The sequence below is a fragment of the Acomys russatus genome, chromosome 10, assembly GCF_903995435.1.
Source record: "Acomys russatus chromosome 10, mAcoRus1.1, whole genome shotgun sequence".
Classification (NCBI taxonomy): domain Eukaryota; kingdom Metazoa; phylum Chordata; class Mammalia; order Rodentia; family Muridae; genus Acomys; species Acomys russatus.
In genome coordinates this window covers 59,310,357-59,333,265 of record NC_067146.1, presented here as the reverse complement: position 1 = coordinate 59,333,265, position 22,909 = coordinate 59,310,357, and the positions used below count along the sequence as shown (strand labels likewise).

Sequence of the window (22,909 nt, the reverse complement as noted above, 5' to 3'; positions counted from 1 at the left end):
GCAGGAACCTAGAGGCAGAAGCTGATGCAGAGGCATGGAGGGGTGCTGCTTACTGGCTTGCTCCTCATGGCTTGCCCAGTCTGCTTTCTTATAGAATCCAGAACCACCAGCCCAGGGATGGCACCACCTACAGTGGATTGGGCCCTAAACCATTAACTACTAATTGGGAAAATGAATGACTTATAGGCTTGTCTACAACCAGATCTTATGAAGGCATTTTCTTACCTGAGATTCCCTTCTTGCAGATGACTTCAGCTTGTGTCAAGTTGACATAAAACTGGACAGCACAGAGCCCCAGTGCTGAGATGGGATGTAGACTCATGTCTCCATTCCTAACCCAAAAACTTTACTACTTGTAAAGGAAAACTAGTTTTTTCCAATGGAGTTTCACTGGGAGTATAAACTACACTTAAGGACAGGCCTCATGAACAGTAATAAGTGACAGAAATAAACTCAACAGCATGTATTAAAGTGTTTTGTCTTACAATGCTTTGTTTGAGACTTTTTTCTTTAACTTTACTTGTCTTTTGTTTCTCTATTTTGGTTTCCAATTGTGTGTGTGTGTGTGTGTGTGTGTGTGTGTGTGTGTGTGTGTGTGTGTGTATCTTTCTGTCTGTCTGTATATATGTCTCCATTTCTTGGGATTTAAAATTTTTTTCATTAATTTATTTATTTAATCACTTTACAGCCTATTTGCAGACCCCTCCCTCCTCTCTTCCCAGTCCTACGCTCACACCCCCTTTCCCTGTTTCCCTTCCCCTCCTCCTCAGAGAAGGTGAAGTCCCAGCAATGGGTACCAACTCATCATGGCACATGACAACATCTATCAGTTGCTGGATGAAGCCTCTCAGAAGACAATTATGCTGGGATTCTGTCTGCAAGGATAGCAGAGTATCATTAATAGTGTCAGGGATTGGCTCTCCACCACCCTGACATACACAAAACCAATCAATACACAGTGTTGTGGAGCCCAATGCCAATGGAAACATCTAAAATACTCCCACACCTTAGGCTCAGAGAACATTGTGGAAGTGAAAAGAGTATAAGAACCAGAGGCTTAGAGAGTTTGCTATGATGTACACAGTTATATCGAAAGCTACACCTATAAAAATCTCACCAACATGACCACTCAAATGTGAACTAAATAGGACACTAATGAACATGTAATGTGCACGGGGAGAAGCTGACAAGTCTTCAACATGACAGAAAAACCTATGGGCAACTAAGTAAAGCATGGAGCAGGAGAAGTGGCTCTCCCTAGGCAAGATCACATCAATTGGTTGTCCAGTACCAGATAGTCAGCCGTGAAAACAGATATACAAGTAACATTGTATGGACTCAACAGGTTATATTAGGGAATATGTATATTTATACAACTATATATATTCATATAATAACAACTGATGAAAAGAAAGGCCATGGATTTGAAGGAGAGCAGAGAGGGTTTCTGGGAGGGTTTGAGAGAAGAAAGAAAAAGAAGAGATGTTATAATTAAAATACAATCTCAAAAATAAACCAAGAAACAAAGAAATGAATGCACAGTGACGTATCCACTGTGGAAAAGATGCAGCATCTTTTCTTAAAATGAAATGTACAGTCATTAACAAGGTTAGAAATGGATTTGGGATATTGACCTTAAATAAGTGAAGACTTGGATTCATGCCAAAATCTGCACTCCAGTTTCAAAATAGACTTATTTGTAGTAAACCTGGAATCTTCCCAGATCTGCAGTGACTAGAGTTACATAAACTGTGGCACTGATACACTGTGGAACACTAATCAGTAATGAAAAAACAAACAAACAAACAAACAAGGAACAACAACAAAATAATCTATTAAAGAATGCAATGGTGTCTGTGAGTCTAGGGAATTTCCTGAAAGTTGTCATTACTAATGACTCCACTTATGTATATGATTTTTGTTTTGTTTGTTTCTGTTTTTTGAGACAGTGTTTCTCTGTATAATGCGTCTGTCTGTTCTGGACTAGTTTTGTAGACTAGGATGGCCTCGACTTCACACAGATCCACCTGCCTCTGCCTCCCTGAATATTGGGATTAAAGGCATGTGCCACCATACCTGGCTGTGATATTTCTTTGTAAGAGTCAAGTTTAGGAGAATATAAGTGAATATTCCAGGAATTAGAGAATATAATGAACTATAAATGAATAATTCCAGGAATTAAGAATAAATAGTGATGAAGGTAGGAAGGACGTCAACAATAGTTGTGACAAGAACCTAAGACAAGATGCTGTGGTATTGGAACTGTTCAGAGTCTTCACTACAGAGATATTGATTCACAAACCTCCACAGGTAACACCTACATACACATGCATGTACACACACACACACACACACGGGGAGGGGCAACTGATCAAAACAATAGATTTTACTTGTAATGAACTGAAGTTTAGTAAGATATTGTCAATGTAAAAAACTATGTAAAGTACACAAAAGGGTTTTCTATACCTCTTTTTTTTACAACTGTGTATGAATACTAGTCTTATTTCAAGCAATAAAAAGAAGTTGAAGAGCAAACAAGAATATCTGTCATAGTAATGGTCACACAGCAAGCAATTGTTTTACTACAGGCATAATGATACAGACACTTCCATTCTCAAGGCACATGTACATGCGAGTTGAGCATCTCTCCAGGCAAAAGGTAACATCTACAAGGTGGACACGGGATTTGAGCAATGCGTGAGGGGTCACATTTGGAACTCTGCTCTATACTCTACCTCTTTTCCCCCAGTTCAAGAATCCCTTTCTCTTTCCGGCAATGTCTTATTTCATCTCACTCTCTATTCTCACCCAGCATGTGTGTACTCTGAATGCAGTAGACAGCTTCTGTTTTATTCTACAAATTCAGGAAAATCTCTCCTTCCAGAGCTCATGTCCAGCTGCAAGTTTTCTATGGTAGCCTGCCATGTCTCCACCTGGCTCCAGGAAACTAGATTTTCTCTGCAAAAGTCCAGGCCTGCTAACCTCCTCTCATGCCTTCCTGTTTGTCCTTCAGAAAGATTTTTCTTCCTGTGACATAGCTTTTTCCCTCTCCTCCTATATTAGCAAAAGTTCTAAAGTCTTGGGATAATTATATCAAGAAGGTTGAGGTCAAGAAGAGGTAGGCAGTTCATGTTTTTGAAAATACCTAGTAGTTTGGTTGTAACACTTTTTTTTTTTTTATAAAGAATGAAATTGAGGCTCAGAGTGGCTAGTCATGTAAGTCAAGATCTGGGTGCATTTTAGTATCGGGACATTGTGTTAGTTACACAATCTTAGCATCACAGATAAAATGAATGTATTTACTAAAAGGTACACTGCAACAAATATTCTGATTTATTTGGGTACTTACTCCTAAAAGATATTGATAATTAATGTGTTTATAATATAAGAATTATCTTCTGGCTGTTCCTTTATCCTTGAACCCTCTCAACATTTTTTTTTTCAATAAATAAGTTGATCAAAAGAGTAGAAAAAAGTTTGATCAAAATTTTCTTAAAAATGGGTTTAAAAGTTTAGTCCTCTATTCATGTATAACATTCACAATAGGCTTGGAGGTAAGTTAATTCACTAACATGATAATGGGTGCCCAAACATAGAAACATTCAGAGCACTGCTAGTCAATTAATTTATGCACTTGCTGTTTAACCTAGCATCTGGGACGATGAAGGACCTTCCCTTAGAACAGAACTGGGATTTGAAACCCGGTAACAAGGAGATGAATAGAGGTGGCTTTTAGGTTGTCGCTTAGAGTTTCAAACAGAATGAGGAAAGGAGTGATGTCTACAGTTACCTCTACAGGTCTGTACTTCACTAACCATCAGCGGGGAGTCAATTAATGAAAGTTTCCACTCAGCAGACGTAATTTGTTTCAATTTGACTTCAGCGTCCTCAGAAGTCAATAATGTGAAAGTCTAGCACAAAAGGTTGATGTACGCTAGTAACAACTGAAGGTGAGGGTGGCCAGGCTTGAGACACAAGAAAGTCTCCCAATTTCTGCCATGGCCATCTCTAACTTGAATTTAATTGTCCAGGGAGTTTAAAGATGTCTTTGTTAGGACTTCTTTTCCTGTGAAGAGATACTATGAACACAACAGCTCTTAGAAAGGAAAGAAGTTAATTTAGGCTGCCTTACAATTCTGAGGTTTATTCCATTATTGTCATGGTGGGAAGGATGGTACTGGAGAGGTCATTGAGATCAGCAGGAAGAGAGAGTGGCCCTGGGCCTGGCTTCAGCATCTGAAACCTCAAAGCCTTACTCCCAGTGACATTCATCCTCCAAGGCCAGGCCTACTCCAGCAAAATGACGCCTCCTAATAGTGCCACTCCATATGAGCCTATGGGGGCCATTTCCATGCAAACCACCACAAACATTCTGAAAAGGGTATCAAGTGAAAAACATCTGAGTTAAATAGAAAAAAACCATGAATGGCAGAAATCTGTGGGTAGCCAAATACATGATTTGAGGAAAAATTTCCTGATTTGTTCTGAGATTCTGAAAGTAAAATTAGAAGTGATCGGAACTAAAAACCACATTCTTCCATTAGACCTTCCCAAATTAAATGGGATCTCTTTGCACACTGAGAGCTTCTTTTTAGTCACTGTCCTCAATTGGAACACTTATTGAGATGTTCTAAATATTAGGGATACATGAGTGGATAAAATTAACAAATAACTATTATGAGCACAGAGTTTTTAAATAGATAATAAACAAATTAATAAAAATATATGTTATCATTCACCTATTACTATGCATTTATATAACATCAAAAGATGTATGACAAAATATTTTTAAAAGAATGAGAAGAGATGGCACTGGAGTGGGACAGAGTTTCATTAAAAATTTCATTGTAAGTGACCAGCATGATAGCATATGGCACAGATATTATGCAGATAACCAACTATTCTCTGTTGAATTTCATGCTCATGAGTTCAAATCTGACTGGAAACCCATGGTTGGAGAGCTCACAGGGTCATCTTACTGCTGTTACTCTGCTAAATGGACACATTGTCAAACTGCAACCTAAATTACTCAATATTCAACAACAACAACAACAAAACAACAACAAAAACAAATGTGTGTGTGTGTGTATATATATATATATATGTATATATATATATATATGTATATATATATATATATTCTCATATATATATATATATGATGTTGAAGTGGTTGGCCTCATTGTGAAGATGAGTCCAATGTTATCCAGAGAAACAGTATGAATAGGATATATAAATATATAAATAAAAAGAGAGTTTTAATTTTGAGGGGCAGGCTCACACTCTTGTTCAGGCTGGGGTGTCCCATTATCTGCTTTCTGTAGTCTGGAAGCTCAAGAAATCTGGTGGTATAGTTCCAGTCCAAACCCAAGGGCCTCGGAACCTACCTGATGCTTAGGGAGCAGGTCTGCCTTCTTCCACCTTACTTTTTATTTAAGAACTCAGCAGATGCTGGCTCTATTTAGTTCACATATCAAAAGGCTAATTTCTTTCAAAAACACTTGCATAGATACATTCAGATATAGTGCTTTACCAGCTGTTTGAGGTATTCATTATTCCAGTCAACCTGACATACAGAATTAATCATCATAATGATGCTTGAGAGATTTCTGTGAATCATGTGAGGAAGCTATTTTAGAAGGAGCATTTCACGGAGAAAGCAATGTCAGGCAAAGGCCTCAGGTGGGTTTGTGCAAGCCAGGCGGCACCTTGGAAGTGTTTTTGAACAACTTGGCACAGTGTTTATGAAAGGAGACAAGAAGAATTTGTAAGAAATTCTCAAAGAATGATAAAAAAATATATCTTTAAAATACTGGTGTTAAAGTGGGTTGGCCTCACTGAGAAGGTGACTACAGGAATCCAGTGTCATTAAAGAAGCAGAATCAGTGTGGCACGAGTTTGAGCTACAGAACCTCTCCGGTCTCCTCCACGACTTGCTGGTTCTCTGATCACAACTAACAATTAATTAGGAAGAGGCAAGAAAGACAGATGCTGTGTTAGTCAGGGTTCTTTAGAGCAAGGGTTCTCAACCTTCCTAATGCTGTGACCCTATAGAGCCTCATGCTGTGGTGACACCAACCACAAAATTATTTTCATTGCTACTTCCTAACTGTAATTTTGCTACTGTTATGAATCAGAATGTAAATATTTGTCCCTTTTGACGGTCTTAGGAGACCCTTGCGAAAGGGTCACTTGACCCTAAAGGAGTCACAATCTACAGGTTAAGAAATGGTGCTCTAGAGTAACAGAACTTATGGAAATAAATCTCCCTGTACGTATCAAAAGGGAATTTATTAGCATGACTTTCAGGCTGATCCAACCATGGGTGGCTGTGAATGGAAAGTCCAAGAGCCCAGTAGTTGTTCAGTCCATGAGACTGGATGTCTCAGCTGCTTTTCAGCATATGCTGGAAGGATTAGACTCTAATGCCAGTGAAGGAGTGGACTTGTGTCTTATTCAAGAAAAAAGAAAGCAGGCGAAGAGCAGAAGCCTCCTTCTTCCATGTCCTCATGTAGGTTTTCAGCAGACGAGATAAAAGTGTGTCTTCCTACCTAAGAGCACTTGACTAGAAGTGGATTTTCCTACTTCAAATTAAGCAGAAATTCCTTATTCCTTAATTCCATATTTAGTCAAGTAGAAAACCAAGATTGGCCATCACAGACACCAAGAACAGCAGATATGGCAGAATAGGGCTTACGATTCAAATGGTATAGGCAAAGCAGGTAAATATCTAACATGTTTCGGAACATATTCAAATATTAACATATCACACAAACTGAATGAAGTGTGTTTACAGTGCAGCTTGTTGCCCAGCCACACCAGAGGAGGTACAGTCAGCCGAAACGAAAGAGTTAAAAAGACTTATATAAAGCTTTAATCAGAGAGCCAAAGGTAAATAAAAAATAAAAGCTGCACTTTGACACTTGGATGACAATTGTTCCCTTGTTATGATTTCACAGAGAAGTTAAAGGGGGAAGGAAACAGATGACCCTGCAGCTTCAGGGAAGGGCAGCTCAGAACCTCCCAGAACAAGAGTAACTGTTGTCTTTTATTTTATTTTTGAGTCAAGGTTTCACTATGTAACCCAGGCTGACTTAGATTTCATTATGTAACCCAGACTGGACTCAAACTCCCTTCTGTATTTAACTCCTGAGTGCTAGGATTGCAGATATGTCCCACCATCTCTACCTGCTCACACGAACGCCTTCCTGCCTTTTGTCAGTAGCTAGGTAAGGGTCTGTTCTCTCATTGTTTTAGCATGCATAATTGTTTGAACTTTAAATTCAGACTGAGAAAATAGGCACAAGCCCAAACACACTTCTTTAATTATTCTGTATCTGTACCACTGTTATAATTATGAAGCCTTGTGCAGAGGCTCAGAATTAATTAATTCTGCCAATTATAAAGAGACAGAGTATCATTATTTATATATATAAAATATTTTGTTCTTTCCTTGCCATAGGTGCCTTCATTTGCAAGATGGTGCCATTTGTTCAATGCACTGCTATTGTGACAGAAATCCTTACTATGACCTGCATTGCCGTGGAAAGGCACCAGGGACTTGTCCATCCTTTTAAAATGAAGCGGCAGTACACCAATCAAAGGGCTTTCACAATGCTAGGTATGTTTGTCCTTCTGTGTCACTGTGACAAAGCACCTGAGTTGAAGAACTTAAACAAGAATGGCTTCATCGTTGTTGGTTGGTTCAGTCTATGGTCTGTTGGCTCTGCTGTTTCTGGGCCCTTGTGTGGTGAGACAGAGCATGTGACAAAGCAGAGTGGCTAACCTCATGACAGACAGGAGGCAGAGGGACAGAAAGCAATGGTCTAAGGACAAGAATGCCTTTTAGGGTCATATGCTCAGTGATCTATGCCTTCCATCCAGACCTGCCTCCTAGTAGACCATTCAAGTCAAGTTTATCAATGGATTAATCTGCCTTTGGAGTTAGAGGCCTCACTTCTCAAGTCTATCAGTTGACAACCGAGACCTTAACATGAGAACCTTTAATGAACATTTCAAATTCAAAATGTAACACTAGGTAAGACCACCAGGTATGCCAACTCTATGCTAATGCCCTTTCGAATTACAGAACCAACCATATCTATGCTCCTTTAAGAGTACCTTCTCATAACGTGTAAGTATTAGGATGTGACTTGAGAGGTCCAGGCTTTTCCTTTGAGTATACCTCACTGGTTCCGTCCTTCCTATCTTAATCTAGAAAATTTATCATTTTGAGTATTCTTGACTTTACACCCTAAGCTTGTAAACATTGCATTCACCTAGTCAATGATAACATATCAGGGACATTGCCACAGTAACATTCATTAGACTAGGAGGCTGCTCCTCTGAGGTTGGTTTTAAGCTTACAAGGTCAAGTGGATTTCGTAAGAGAGCACAAGGGATGTGATTTTTAAGAAATTGGAAAACCAAACTGCTTTCCTGAGAAATGTCAGATATTCAGTATATGCCCCTAGAAGGTCCTTGGGTCCTTGGATGCTATGTAGAGTCCTAGAGAGGCCTGACAAAGACAAATTCTTTCATCCTCACAATGTTTGAATATCCTACACATTCAGCTTACTATAACCGTCCCCAGGGAGTGTGTCGTGATAAACATCAGATTCAAGGAAGTGTCCTAAAGCCTAGCCCAGCAGAATGGGGGGATTTGCTGTTCACTGATGACAAGAACTCGATGTGCATTATTGTTTGAATCTGTGACAGCTAAATACCCGGAGGTACAGTGAGCAGTTAATGTGACAGTGAAAGAGAGAAGCTTTACTAACGTTCATGTGACAGGAATAAGCAGAGTTATTTTAGTTACAGAAATGCACCCAATATCAGAATGGAGAATTCGAGAAAGCACCCCTGAAGTCGTTGCAATCCCAAATTCATTTTTAAGCAATTGGAAGTGAGCGGACAAATTGTTTGGCAGAAGAATTCATTAGTTATTGTGAAGTTTATGTCATATGTTCTCTAAAAATAATTCAAATATCTCTGAGCTTCTAATAATTAACAACGTTCTAATATTCCACACCAATGTATAGATGTTGGAAGAGTTTAAAGTAAGGAATATGTGGAGAAGGAATGCTATTAAAAAGGAAGAGAAGTAGGGCGAATCTTAGTGTTGTAAGAGCGGAGACAGTAACAGGCAGTTAAAGCTGTTCCAACTAAAATAATTCAGAGAAAACAGCAACTTTTGAAAACCAGGATCTCCTTGTGTGGGCTGGTCTGCGCTCTTTCCTGACATTTCCCTGTCACTTTTCCACCATGAACCATTCCTGTCAGTCACTGCCCATGTACCTTCTGCCTGTAACTGCCTAGATCCCCAGCTTATGTGAGGGAAAGGGATCCAGGCTTCCTCATCCTGGTAATGTAACAAAGTGTATATGGCGTGCTCTTCTACCCTAAGGTTTCTGTATCTGGAAGGTCAGGGACCCAGTATGGTTGATAATGAGCTTAATCCAATTTGACTCAATCCCTCTGGAATTTGCTAGATTGTAAAAATGATTGGACATAAGATAGTGTTATGCAACCAGAGTAGAACAACTGGGTTTATTGGTGTGGAGCCAGAGACACACAGAAAGATGGAAAAGCCCTCAGAATTGTCTTGGATCATTGAGTGATGGTGATGTTCTGTGGGTAATGTCAATCTGTGTTTGTCCTACTGGTAAGCCCTAGTCATGGCTATAAGTAATACCCTGTTTTCTAAATGAAACCAAATAAAAAGAGAAAGAACAACCAGAAATGTGTCCTCCTCTTATACTGCTGAGATTCATAGACCGAAATGGCCCTTAGTAGTTAATCTGTTTTCACATTGCCGATGGCACATAATTAAAGTCATTTCAGCAAACTCACGAAGGACCAGAGATTTGGAAAGAACGCTCTGATGCTTTGCTTATTTGTATTGGTTTTAGTTAATACCTGTTTTCTAAGTAAGTAAATGGTGCCATGTATTAGTGCTCAAGAAAACTTTATTTTGAGATTCTGAGTAAGGTGATGACAAAACCAGTAGCTTCTCTATACACAAATAACAAACTTTGCAAGAAAGAAATCAGAAGAAACTACCCCATTCATACACTAGCTTCAAAAAAATGTGTCTTGGAATAAGCTTAACCAAGGAAGTGAAAGACTTCTAGAATGAGAACTTAAGAACTGTGAAGAAAGAAATTGAAGAGGACACTAGAAGTGGGACAGTTCCCCATGCTCATTCATTGACAGAGTTAATATTGTGAAAGTGGCTTCTATTATCAAAAGCGATCCACAGTACAATTTCCATTAAAATCCCAGTAACATTTTGAATTCACATTCACAAAAGACACTGAAGAGTAAAATCAACCTTGAGCAAAAACCCCCAGTGCTACAGGCAGCTCAATAGCTAACTTCAAATTATATTACAGAGACAAGGTTGGAAAACAACACAGTGCAAGCAGAAAAACAGGCAGATAGACCAATGGAAGACTCAGATAAAACTTACACAGCTACAGCCACTTAATTAAACTTTTCTTTCTTTCTTTCTTTTTTTTAATTTATTCTTGTTACATCTCAATGTTTATCCCATCCCTTGTATCCTCCCATTCCTCCCCCTCCCCATTTTCCCATTATTCCCCTCCCCTATGACTGTTCCTGAGGGGGATTACCTCCACCTGTATATTCTCATAGGGTGTCAAGTCTCTTCTTGGCTACTTGCTGTCCTTCCTCTGAGTGCCACCAGGTCTCCCCCTCCAGGGGACATGGTCAAATGTGAGGCACCATAGTACATGAGAAAGTCATTTCTTACATTTATTTATTTCATCACATTATTTGTGTGTGTGTGTGTGTGTGTGTGTGTGCGCTTGTGCATGTGTGCATGCACACATGCATGCAAATACATGTATATGCTTGTGTGTGCATGCCACAACAAACACGTGGAGTCAGAGGATCATTTGCAGGAATCAGTTCCTTTTTTTCCGCTGTGTGAGTTCTGGGGCTCAAATTCAGGTTATCAGATCAACAGCAAGCACCTTTGATGTCTAAAACATATAAATAATTACAAATGTTAAACACTCGAAAAGTTAGTCAATCAATTAAAGGGCTAAAGAACTCAATAAATAGTTCCCCCAGAGAAGCAACACAAATGGCCAATGAATACTTGAAAAGGCACTCACCATCCTTAGCAATGAAGAAAATGAAATTGTAAATGACATGAGATTCCATTGCACCCCACTCAGAATGGCCATCATAAAGGGAGAAAAAAATGCAACAAATGCTGACAAGGAGGTGGATAAAGGAGCACGTTACTGCTGAGGAGTGTGAAACTGCAGCCACTGGGGAAATCAGTGTGAAGCTTTCTCAAAAGAAAAAGAAATTAGCTGCTATGTAAATAGAACTCCCATGGGCACCAGTTATGGGTGATACTTGGCTACATTCTATATACCCAGAGGGTTCTAAGTCAACATCCCAGAGGCATGCATCCACAACTATTGCTTTCACTCACAATAAGTAGGAAATAGGAATAGCACAGCTACCCATCATCATATGAAAGGATAAAGAAAATATGGTACAGTTACAAGTGGCATTTTTTTCTAGTCATAAAAACTTAAGTAATGACATTTGCATGAAAATGCATGTAAGATTTAATGATCATGTTAAGATCCTTTCATAGCTACACCCCCACACTCTTTTTCTCTCTGTCTGTCTCTTTCCATATTTTTTTTTCTGTGTGTGTTTCTGTTTCTCACATACACACAGTTTTCTTGTTTCTACATATGAGATAAAATATGAGGAGCACATCACTGCTGTGGGATGTGAAAGCGCAGCCACTAGGGAAATCAGTCTGTAGCTTTCTCAAGAAAGCAAAGCTACCACATGCTCCAGATATATCATTCAGCTGCATTCTATATACCTGAAGGACTTCAGGTCAGCATCCTATTTGTGGATACCCCCTCCAAGAGGGTAGGAGGAAAACAGCTGGAGTGAGAATAGAATACTGGGGGTGGGGGGGTGGGGAGTATAATGTGTAATGACACCTAGGCCTAAATAATGTAAGGTCAATAATGAAACTCATTTTCTTGAATGTTAACTTTAAGGTTAATGGAAAGATACATGCTTTGGAGGCTGAGGAGATTTCTCATAGATTAAGACAGCATAGCACTCTTTGAGAGGATCCGGTCTCCATTCCTAGTTCTAGGTCAGATGAATAACAACAGCCTGTAACTCTAGCAACAAGGAATCTGACACCCTCTTCTGGCCTCCATAGGACCTGAATAGGTACGTGAGGTATTCACTCACACAGGTACACACACGTACACATAAATAAAAATAATAAAACTGAATCTTTTAAAATGATATGTATGTATTAGACTTGAATAAGAAATGATAGAAGGTGGTCTGTAATATGTTTAAAATTTATTCATTTCAAGACTGGAGAGACACTTCAGTGGTTAAGAGCACTGGCTAGTTTTTTTCTTCAGAGGATTGGACTTTGATTCGCAGCACCCACATGGTGGCTTACCTGACTTTAATGCCAGTCCAAGGGCATCTGCTATCCTCTCTTGGACTCAGGCATCAGTCATGTGCATGGTTTACAGACATTCATGCAGACAACATACAAATACACACAAATAAATTTAAATTATAGGAAGTTATTCATTAGTCCAACAAACATGGATCAGCTCCTACTAAGGGCTAAAAATTTTCTTAGATTCTCACTCGAAGAAAAAAGTGGAAGTGGGTTATTGTTGCCCTGCAGGACTTGAGGGAGGCTGAGAAGACATGAATAGGAGTCATGACGTGGTAGGCACAAACTCACTAAAGAAGTAGTTCATTTGGAAATGATGGCAACCTTCAAGTCACTTAGGGAACGTGACTTCTGAGTTATTCTGGAAACAATCCCACAGATGGACACTGGACAGGGCAAGGCATTCTGGGATACAGGAATGGCAATGAACCACATAATCCTTCCCCTGTAGGTGGGTCTAGGTGGGAAGACATGCTCTGTTGGAAGGATGTGGTCAAGCTGTAGTATAGAATTTGGATTTTTCCTTCTAGGCAGTGCAGTCATATAAAAGAGTCTTTAACACTAAAAAGCCATAGGGGCTGGGGAGCTGGGGAGCAAGGGAGCTGGGGAGCAGGGGAGCTGGGGAGCTGGGGAGCAGGGGAGCTGGGGAGGTGGGGAGCTGGGGAGCAGGGGAACTGGGGAGCTGCGGAGCTGGGGATCTGGGGAGCTGGGGAGCTGGGGAACTGGGGAGCTGGGGAGCTGCGGAGCTGGGGATCTGGGGAGCTGGCTCAGTGGGTAAGAAAAGGTGTTTGCTGTGCAATTACAAGGACCTGAGTTTGGATACCTTACACCCACATAAAAAGACAGCTATGTCCAGACATGTCTCTAACCCCAGCACTGGGACCAGGGAGACAAGAGCATGGCTGGGGTTTCTTGGCCAGTGTAGTTGAAACTAGTGAACTCCAGCTTCAGTGAGATGTTATCTCCGTATAATAGCATAGAGAGTGCTAGATCAGGAGACCTGGTGATCTGCTCTAGGGTCACACACACACACACACACACACACACACACAGGTGCACAAGCACACACACAGGTGCACACGCACATACACAGGTGCACACACACATACACAGGAGCACACACATACACAGGAGCACACACACATACACAGGTACACACACACATACACAGGTGCACATGCACATACACAGGCGCACATGCCATACACAGGTGCACATGCACATACACAGGAGCACACACACATACACAAGAGCACACACACATACACAAGAGCACACGCACATACACAGGAGCACACGCACATACACGGGAGCACACGCACATACACAGGAGCACACACACATACACAGGAGCACACGCACATACACAGGAGCACACGCACATACACAGGGGCACATGCACATGCACATACACCCCCACCTCCACACTCTCCCACACCTACTACCACCCCCATGTCCCCACCCTCACACGCACACTTTTAGGATGACCACAAATAATTGCTCTCCCTCGCGGGCAGAGAAGAGGAACGCCACTGGAGAGCAGACATCTTGATAGTTAGAGAATTAGGCATACATACAGTTTATCAAGCTTTATCACGTTTGCTAACTGTCCCATTTTTGCAGGTGTGGTGTGGCTGGTGGCCATCGTCATAGGATCACCCATGTGGCATGTGCAGCGACTCGAGGTAGACTCAGGCCTGAAATACTTTCTCATCCTTCCTCATTTGTCCTTCTTTTGAGAATATTGTGGTGAATTTACATGACCTCATGTTTAAAATTTTTCTTCTGTTATCTAAGTCTACTGGATATTGCATTGCTAATATTCAATGTTAAATTTACAAAGAAGTCAGTTCCAAAGTGACCTTCTCCATTTTCTTAGCTTAATGTCTTCCTCCTAGAGTACCCTAGTCTTGTTATATTTGAGAGTTCAGTGACGGTTTTGACTTTTATTTTAAGTCACTTAAAACTGTAAGAGGCTGTCCTCTTGCTGGCTGATACTCCTGTTGTCATAGCCGTTGGCAAACTGAAATACGAATTAGAAACATGTCCAGCTCTCGAGTCTCTCCCTCTTTCTTCAATTCCCACAGCTTTTGTGAGAATCTCCCAACACCTGTAGGCATTTACTACAAAAGGACAGGTTAGGAAGGCGGACCCCGACAGTTTAGTCTGTCTGCTGAGGTGCGTGATAGCATGGCTTGTGGGTGTTATAGAGGCAGCAGACTTCAAACATAGTAGGTCATCCATCACAAGGCCTGGGTTGTAATTTATAAAGCAACGTGTTCCTTTGTACTTCGTTAAGTAGAGACGGCAAATGTAGAGCTTTCCTGAGCATGCCATATCTTTCAACTAGGATTCCAAAGTACATTTAGGAGAGTAGCCTAAGCGTGAGGCTGCTATCCTGATGTTAGAATGCTAGCCCAGCTAGATAAAACACAAGGATAAATAAAATAAAAGGTGTCCCAATTGTGTGTATGTGTGTGTGTGTCCCTAATATATTTAGTGAACTAGCCTCTGTGAGAGCAGAAAGTAGCTTTACTCTGTTGCCACCTATGAGAATGTCATCTGAAATACGGATGGATGAAACTTTGAGCAGGCCCTGTAATACCTCAAGTCATATAGATAATTAAATTCTTGTGGCTTCTGTCTTTCAAAAGAACAGTATCCACTCTTCTAGAAGATGCCCAGGCTAGTGCCACGGTCACTTAAAACTAGATGTTTGCTCTGGCAGCACACATACTAAAATTGGAGTAATTTAAAATCTTGGCTTTGCTCTATCTTGAGATGGTTATAGGCTCCTGGGTTTGCCACTTCCTCCCTAGACTTTGGCATCTCTCTCAGGGGGCAATAAAGAGAGGAGAGAGGACTGAGCAGATGTTTTGGTAGTGGCATAGGTATGGCCCAGGGCTAATTCTTTCCACCTGGTATTCCTGATAACACCTTTGAGATTCTGAATGTACCTCCGGTCTCTATCCCACTACTCACTCCAACAGCTGCCATGGCTGGTTCCTTCTTCTGGTGCCACTCATCCCTACAGCAGGGTATTTTATAAATGACAAAAATCTAGTTTTCACTCCTGGACCTCATTCCCTGCCCACGTAAATAAAAAGGATTTATCATTTTAATAAAATCTTTAATCATATACTCTACATGTATAAATCATTTAATTTGAAGAAAGTGTGCCTGTCTGATCTAATAGGCAAAGCCATGCTCATTGCTAAAACAGTAGTCACATTAGATTTGTTCCTTGTCAGGAAGAAGTCAGAGTTTAGTTTTGAAATAAATATATTAATGTGCACCCCAGGACTGCGTTCATCCTGAAACTCTATTAGAGAGAATGCAATTGAATGTGGAAGCCTGAGCCTGTTCCTGGACGACAGGCAGCATCAAAGCCAGCCGCTCACATGGCTCTGTCTTCCTCTGTTTTATCTGGGCTCTCTCAGGAGTGAGTTGACTCACAATCTTCAGGGATGGAGATGGGAGGATGTAATTAAAATCGTCCTTATTTTTCCCCTCAGTGAATAAAAATGTGAATTCACATCACTCCAGTCCTCATCAAAACCGTCACATTTCCCTAGTTCTAGACTGCCTTGAACAGGACAGGGTTAAAGCAGAGGTCCCACCCAGTGGATTTATGATGCCTGGATCACTGCGGCTTTAGTGAAGTAAGTCATCTGAATTGTACTCAGCAGCAAGGCTTAGCTTGAATGAGGGATATGGCTGGCTGAGTTGAAGTAGATGGTGAGAGAAGTGGGAATATAGACAGAGCTCAATCCCAGCCACAGTTGTAAACAGTGGAAGATTACAGGAATGTCTGCTTAGAAATAACAAAATCAGGTTAGGAGTTCAATCCATCCATAGTGCACTTGTCCTGAATGTGTGCAAGGCCAGGAGTTTGATCCTTATGGCCATAAAAACGTGACAATGAGAATCTGAAACTAGTTGCCACGACTCCATCTTAGGATGTGCTTGGGGACCCTTTGCTTGTCTCTGGCATCTGGAGACTCAGGTTAGCACTGAGCCTTAGAATGTGCCAGTGCAGCAGGGCCGCTGTGGTCACTGACCCTTGTGGGCTTTGCCTACATAGAGTCAGGCATAGTTTCATTCTCACATCTGCTTTCATTAAGCTTATTTGTCATTAAGTGCTGTCAATCGTAGTTCTACTCATCAGTAAGACCTGATCATAGCTCAAATTATCGTAACTTTTGAATTGGTGTGGAAGATCGGTGATGGAATTTGCAGGGACTCTAAGCAGAAGTATGCCATCTGAAACTCCACAGTGGCTGAGATTCAGTACGGTCTCTTGTTTTCATTCCTGTCGTAGAGATAAGACTTGGCTCTGAAAGGAGCCTCTTAGCATTTGATGCTACCTATCGCTGTTGAGAACAGTGAATTTGGAACTCAGAAGGTGAGTCCACTGGAATACTCACAAAAGCCAGTTATTAAGCAAATACAATAAAAATATCTGTAGCCTTGTAATAGTTTAAATGCAGTGTCTCATTCACTTCAGCACAGAGTCCACTTCAGAGGACATCTCCTTGGCCCTAGGAGATGGCTCGGAGGGCCAGGCCTCAAGCTAAATTTGATTCTTGAGACACATGTTGTAGAGAACAACTCCTGAAAGTTGTCCCCTGATCTCTACATGTGTGCTGTGGCACACATAATAAAGAAATAAATGAGTAAAAATTATAAACGCCCCCTCCCCTACCCAAAAAGCTACTAGCTGCCTTCCCATTATCACTACAATCTAATGATTCTGACATGAGATGATGGTAGAAATATGGCCAGGTTCCTCTTACTTTAAAGAAGACTGATGCTTGCCCAGTCCTCTTCATCAGAAAGTGAGGAAGCAACTGCATCAGCTGAATCCATAATTAAACTGCCTAGCATATGATGCACACTATTTTTTCCATGTATACTCTCTCAGCCAACTGAAAGCGTGCATCCAGTGGAGACAAAAGTTGAGAAAGGTAAAAAGTGAACACAGCAGGCACAGTCCTGCATTCCGTTTAAAATCACAAAGTGCAAAATTCGAAGCCTCAGTGGCCCAGGGAGAAGCTACGATTTATAACACGATAACCATTGAAGCTGGTTCAGGTTTGGAAATTCCTCAGCAGCTGTGCGGGAGCTCTTAAAGATGTCCCAGTGGAACAATGGCACTGGGCTGCGCGCTGCCCTGTGGGTCCTGGTTTCTGGGGTTTGTAACTAGATTGTTCTTACTGTAAAGATTAAGTATGACTTCCTCTACGAAAAAGAACACATCTGCTGCTTGGAGGAGTGGAGCAGCCCCGTGCACCAGAAGATCTACACTACTTTCATCCTTATCATCCTCTTCCTGCTGCCTCTCGTCCTACTGCTCGCCCTCTATGGGAAAATCGGCTACGAGCTTTGGATCAAGAAAAGAGTTGGGGATGGCTCCGTGCTCCAGACTATTCATGGAAAAGAAATGTTCAAAATAGCCAGGTCTGTTTCTTAAGGTATCCACCAGGGTTTAAAGATGTCTTGTTAGTTGTGCTGGAAGGGACGGTGGCCCGAGCATCATTTGTAATTCATTCGAGAGATCCTGGCCTCACTTGAAACCATGATGCTGTGGGGTGGAGTCAAGACCCCTGTCCCCCTTCCTCACTGCCACCAGCATTAGGAATATTCAGGAAACTTTGCTTCAGATGACCCTGAGTTTGCCACAAGTACAAGAGCTCACATTGACAATTGCCCTGTATCCCCACCACTTAAGAATAATGTCATGAGCTAGCATGAAAATCCTTTGAAACCCCAGAATGCTTCTTATATTAGATAGCTATAATTGATACTTTGTATTTTAACTCAAAGGCAGTGCCATCTCATATTATTTATTAGCATCCATTTCAAGACACACTTTACTGAGGTATTTGTAGTTCCCGTGACAAAATCTTTGTCCAATGACTGTTAAAACAAACAAGCAGCACCTTGCCTGGTGGTGAGTTGATGGGGTTTCCTTAATTCTACAAGTACGCAGAGACCTCTAGTGCCCAGTTTGTATAAAGAAAACTTTCCTCTGACTATACACTGGAGCCCCAGGACCGAGGAGACCACTTGGGGGTGGGGGGGAAGAGTTACCAGACTGAAAGGACAGTCGATGAGTCTGTATGTTTGAAACTGAAAGCACCAAGCCAATGTGTAGATCTGACCAGAAGTAAATCTAGTTTTTGAAGAATGAAGAAAATTAGCTTGAATCTGTGGTTGACTGTATTATAAAGTTTTAATTCTATCCTTGAGGCTCACCATATTTTTTTCATTTAATCTCTTTACAGCCTGATACCAGCTCCCTCCCGCCTCTCCTCCTAGTCCTACCCTCATGCCCCCGTTTTCTCCTTTCCTTCTCACAATAGGGGGGTCCCCCAAGGGGTACCCAACCCAAGCTGGCACCTCAAGTCGAGCAGAACTAAGCACGTCCTCTTCCACTGGGGCCTGACAAGGCAGCCCAGCTAGGGGGGAGGGATCCAGAGTCAGTGAATAGAGTCAGAGACAGTCCCTGCTCCCATTGAGGCTCACCATATTTTATAAGTACTGATGTTTAGTTATCAGAGATATGGACTGCTTTAAGCACATGCCAGTGAATGAAATCCATGTCACTGAAGAACACTCCTAGATTTAAATCCAAAGGGCATCCATCATTTATTAACCCCACCCCCACTGTGCTTTAAACTTCTCTCTTGCCCAGTTTCTGCCTCTGTCCACTAGCTTATTGGGAAAATAAAAGACATACCATAAGTCTGTATCCTTGTAGAGTTCCAGACCCATGCTGAGCATGGATCACAGGGATGTGAGAGGTATGAAGGTTGTAAAGATGGAGAGCTGACAATCTGCCCACAAACAGCCTCAGGAACTCCCTCCTGTCAAGGCTTAAGTAGGCTTAAACAGTTATGCATCTGCTGTCGACCTAACACATTTGCCAGGACAGAGTTAACCAATGCAATGTTTCTTTGTGGGACTAGGAAGAAGAAGCGAGCTGTGATCATGATGGTGACAGTGGTGGCTCTCTTTGCTGTGTGCTGGGCACCTTTCCACATTGTTCACATGATGATTGAATACAGTGAGTCTCTCTCTCTCTCTCTCTCTCTCTCTCTCTCTCTCTCTCTCTCTGTCTCTCATAGTTCATTTTCCACTGGAATACGTGGAAAATCATATATTTCCCACCAGTTGCTGATCACTTAGATAACTAAATGTCAAATATTGAACATTGCCTTTGTGTGTTACAGAACACCAAGTCATCATGTGGTAGGAGACTGTGCGTGACTAAGACTAAGTCACTGATAATTACAAAAGATAAAGACCAGCTCTTCGAGTTTCTCCTATCTTGCCCCTCCCCTCCCTAAGCTGTCTAGCATGGAGAGACACCTTAAGAGCCTTCTAGGCTTGCACTTTGTGAATTAAATGCACCTAGGAGTCCAGTCAGATGCCTAGACGCAGTGACCCTTTATGTGTTCGCTGGGACTCAGTATGATTGTTTCTGGAATGCAAGAGAATATTTGAAGAGTATCTGTGCTTTTTGGGTATGTGAGGCTTGGTATTATTGAGTTGAAATTATTTGAGCCTTACAGTATGTACTAGGCACCAGGCAATGCATGGGTGATTGAGTACATATTACAAAAGTACTTTTATTCAGATGCCAGATGCTTTTTTCAAAGTAGACACAAGAATGTTTTATATCACTAATCATTTGCATAAATGCAAATCTTTTAAATGCACACAGTAGAATTTTATAGTTAAAAAAAATAAAACCAGTAAGCATTCTAAAGTATTACTTTATTTCAGGTAATTTTGAAAAGGAATACGATGAAGTCACAATCAAGATGATTTTTGCAATAGTGCAAATAATTGGATTTTTCAATTCCATCTGTAATCCCATTGTTTATGCACTTATGAATGAAAACTTCAAAAAAAATTTTGTGTCTGCGGTTTGCTATTGCATAGTGAAAGAAACTCTCTCTCCAGCACGAAGGCGGAGAAGTTCAGGAGCTATGGTGATGCAGAGGAGAGCAAAGTTAGCTGGGGAAGAGAACCCTGTAGAGACCAAAGGAGAAGCATTAGGGGACAGCAACATCCATGTCAAGTGGTGTGAACAGCCAGAGAAGAGGAAGAAGAAGAAGAAATCTCAAGTGGCATCTTGTCCTCTTTAGCTATAAATTGCCGAGAACTGTGCTGTAAACATGGACATTAATTGTAACAGTGTCTTCAGAACCAGTACCTGTTGTCATACTGTAAGCGAAAGAAAAATTATTTTGTGAAAATGTCAGAGAGCTTTCATATTAAAAACGTTGCCAAGCACTTGAAAGGTGGAGGCAGGGGCATCAGGAGTTTAAAGTCACCCTCAGCTGAGTTTGAGGACAACCTGGGCTACAAGAAACTTTGTCTCAAGAAGCCAAAACAATTACAACAACTATACTTACTAGTGATAATGACAAAACATTTTCCATTGAAAAATACATATGAGCTACAGTTTTGAAAAATTACTGGACCACCCTTATGATTACTAAGTGGAGTTTTTTTTTCCTTTCAATTAGTTTTTATTTTACGTGTGTGGGTGATTGACCTGCATACTTGCCTCTGTACCACATGCATGTCTGGGTGCCCACAAAGGCCAGCACGGAGCACCCAGTCCCCTGGAACTGGAGTTATCGATGGTTGTGAGCTGCTACGTGGATCGTAGGAATCGAACCTGGGTCTTCTGGAAGAGCAGCTACCCTAGTGTGTAGTTTTAAATATCTTGTATAAAATTCAGTGTGTTGACTAGTAATTTTCATCTGTGTGGCCACTGTGATGTGATGTGCTATGCATTGCTAAATTGGAGGAGACAGTTAACAATGCATCTTCTTCCTACAACATTCATTTAATAGTTGAGCATCACACAGCATGGCTGTTGAAGTTATGCCCCATTTTTAAAATATATTTTATTAATTTATTCATATTACATCTCAATTGTTATTCCATCCCTTGTATCCTCCCATTCCTCCCTCCCTCCCTCTCCTTTTCCCCTTAATCTCCTCCCTTATGACTGTGACTGAAGGGGACCTCCTCCCCCTGTATATGCTCATAGGGTATCAAGTCTTTTCTTGGTAGCCTGCTATCCTTCCTCTGAGTGCTTCCAGGCCTCCCCATCCAGGGGACGTGGTCAAATATGGAGCACCAGAGTTCGTTTGAAAGTCAGTCCCCACTCTCCACTCCATTAGATACACAACAAGAACATTTGCTCAACCATGTTCACAGCAGCCTTATTCATAATAGCCAGAACATGGAAACAGCCTAAGTGTCCCTCAGTAGAAGAATGGATATAGAAACTGTGGTACATTTACACTATGGAATACTACTCAGCTATTAAAAACAAGGAATTCCCAAAATTTGTGAACATATGCCCCATTCTCTTGCAAAGGAAGCCTGTACCAAAGCCAGCAAGTCCGAGAAGACAGAGACGCAACCAGCATGGGTACAGCCCAGCAATACCTGGATTGGAGTTCCTTGTAGCCTAGGTGATCACTTCTGTGGTGACTGCAGGGAGAGAGGGCTCTTACCTCTTTTTCCAGTCTCTGTTTGTCCCTGTGCAAAGTGAGGTCAATACCTGCTCTACTTCATGAGGTCACCATGGAAACTAAATGAGACACAACCAGAACAGTATTTTACAGGCTAAAGCAGTCTTGCATTCTGAAGCATTGTCCTGCGCACGTCTCCAGTCTCCACTTTTCCTACTCTGAGTCTTGTCTTGACTCTGCCCAACTTTCCCCTCACATAGAAATAAAGAATAGTTTGAGGGGCCTCATGTACTGAGGGGTCAACATATAATATAGTATATGTATAAGAAATGTTTTTAATACAGAAATATTTGAGATTAAACTATAGTGGAATGAAAGACCTTTCCTTATATGGTGTAATATCTTGATGAGGGTATGACTGAATTCTCCCTGTGAAACGTTCCTGTTCCAGGGATGCGCCAAGAGGTGGGTGAGGATTCTCCATAGACTTATCTATCTAGATTTCTTCCTTCAAACCTCTTTGGTCTTCTAACTTCCACATGTCACAGACTCAGAGGCCACCATCACAACACAGTGCTTTCCCCTTCAGCATCTAATATTTTCAAAGCCTAGACATAGCCTCGTAGTTTGAGTGTTTCTTTTGTCTTCAGCTTCCAACCTCAATTCTTCTCAGCTGATAAAAAAAAAAAAAAAAAAATAGCCAAGAACACTCAGGTTGCTTTCTGGTTTAAGCTTTAAGACCTGGAAACAAAAACCACCCAGGCTACTGGTTCCTCAGTACAGACTGTCAGTGTTTTGAAAAAGCATGCATGGAAAAGATGAAATGAAATAATGTGTGGTGCTGGAGCAGGAGAAAAGCCAATATGACAGGAAAATTAGCAAATCAAAGAGAGAGAGGGGGGCTGGTTTCTTT

At 41.2% G+C, this 22,909-nt stretch overlaps 1 protein-coding gene across 1 annotated transcript in view; it reads left to right on the top strand.

Moving 5' to 3' along the window:
- Positions 1–20,841, top strand: part of LOC127194287 (pyroglutamylated RF-amide peptide receptor-like) — a 55,405-nt gene extending 34,564 nt beyond the window's left edge. Inside the window, exons 2-6 of the mRNA XM_051151594.1 lie at positions 7,463–7,621; positions 14,117–14,178; positions 17,718–17,953; positions 19,465–19,562; positions 20,285–20,841. Of these exons, the coding sequence (XP_051007551.1) occupies positions 7,463–7,621; positions 14,117–14,178; positions 17,718–17,953; positions 19,465–19,562; positions 20,285–20,649 (920 nt within the window). The 3' untranslated portion in view covers positions 20,650–20,841. The remainder of the gene's footprint in view (positions 1–7,462; positions 7,622–14,116; positions 14,179–17,717; positions 17,954–19,464; positions 19,563–20,284) is intronic.
- Positions 20,842–22,909: the final 2,068 nt, after the last annotated feature.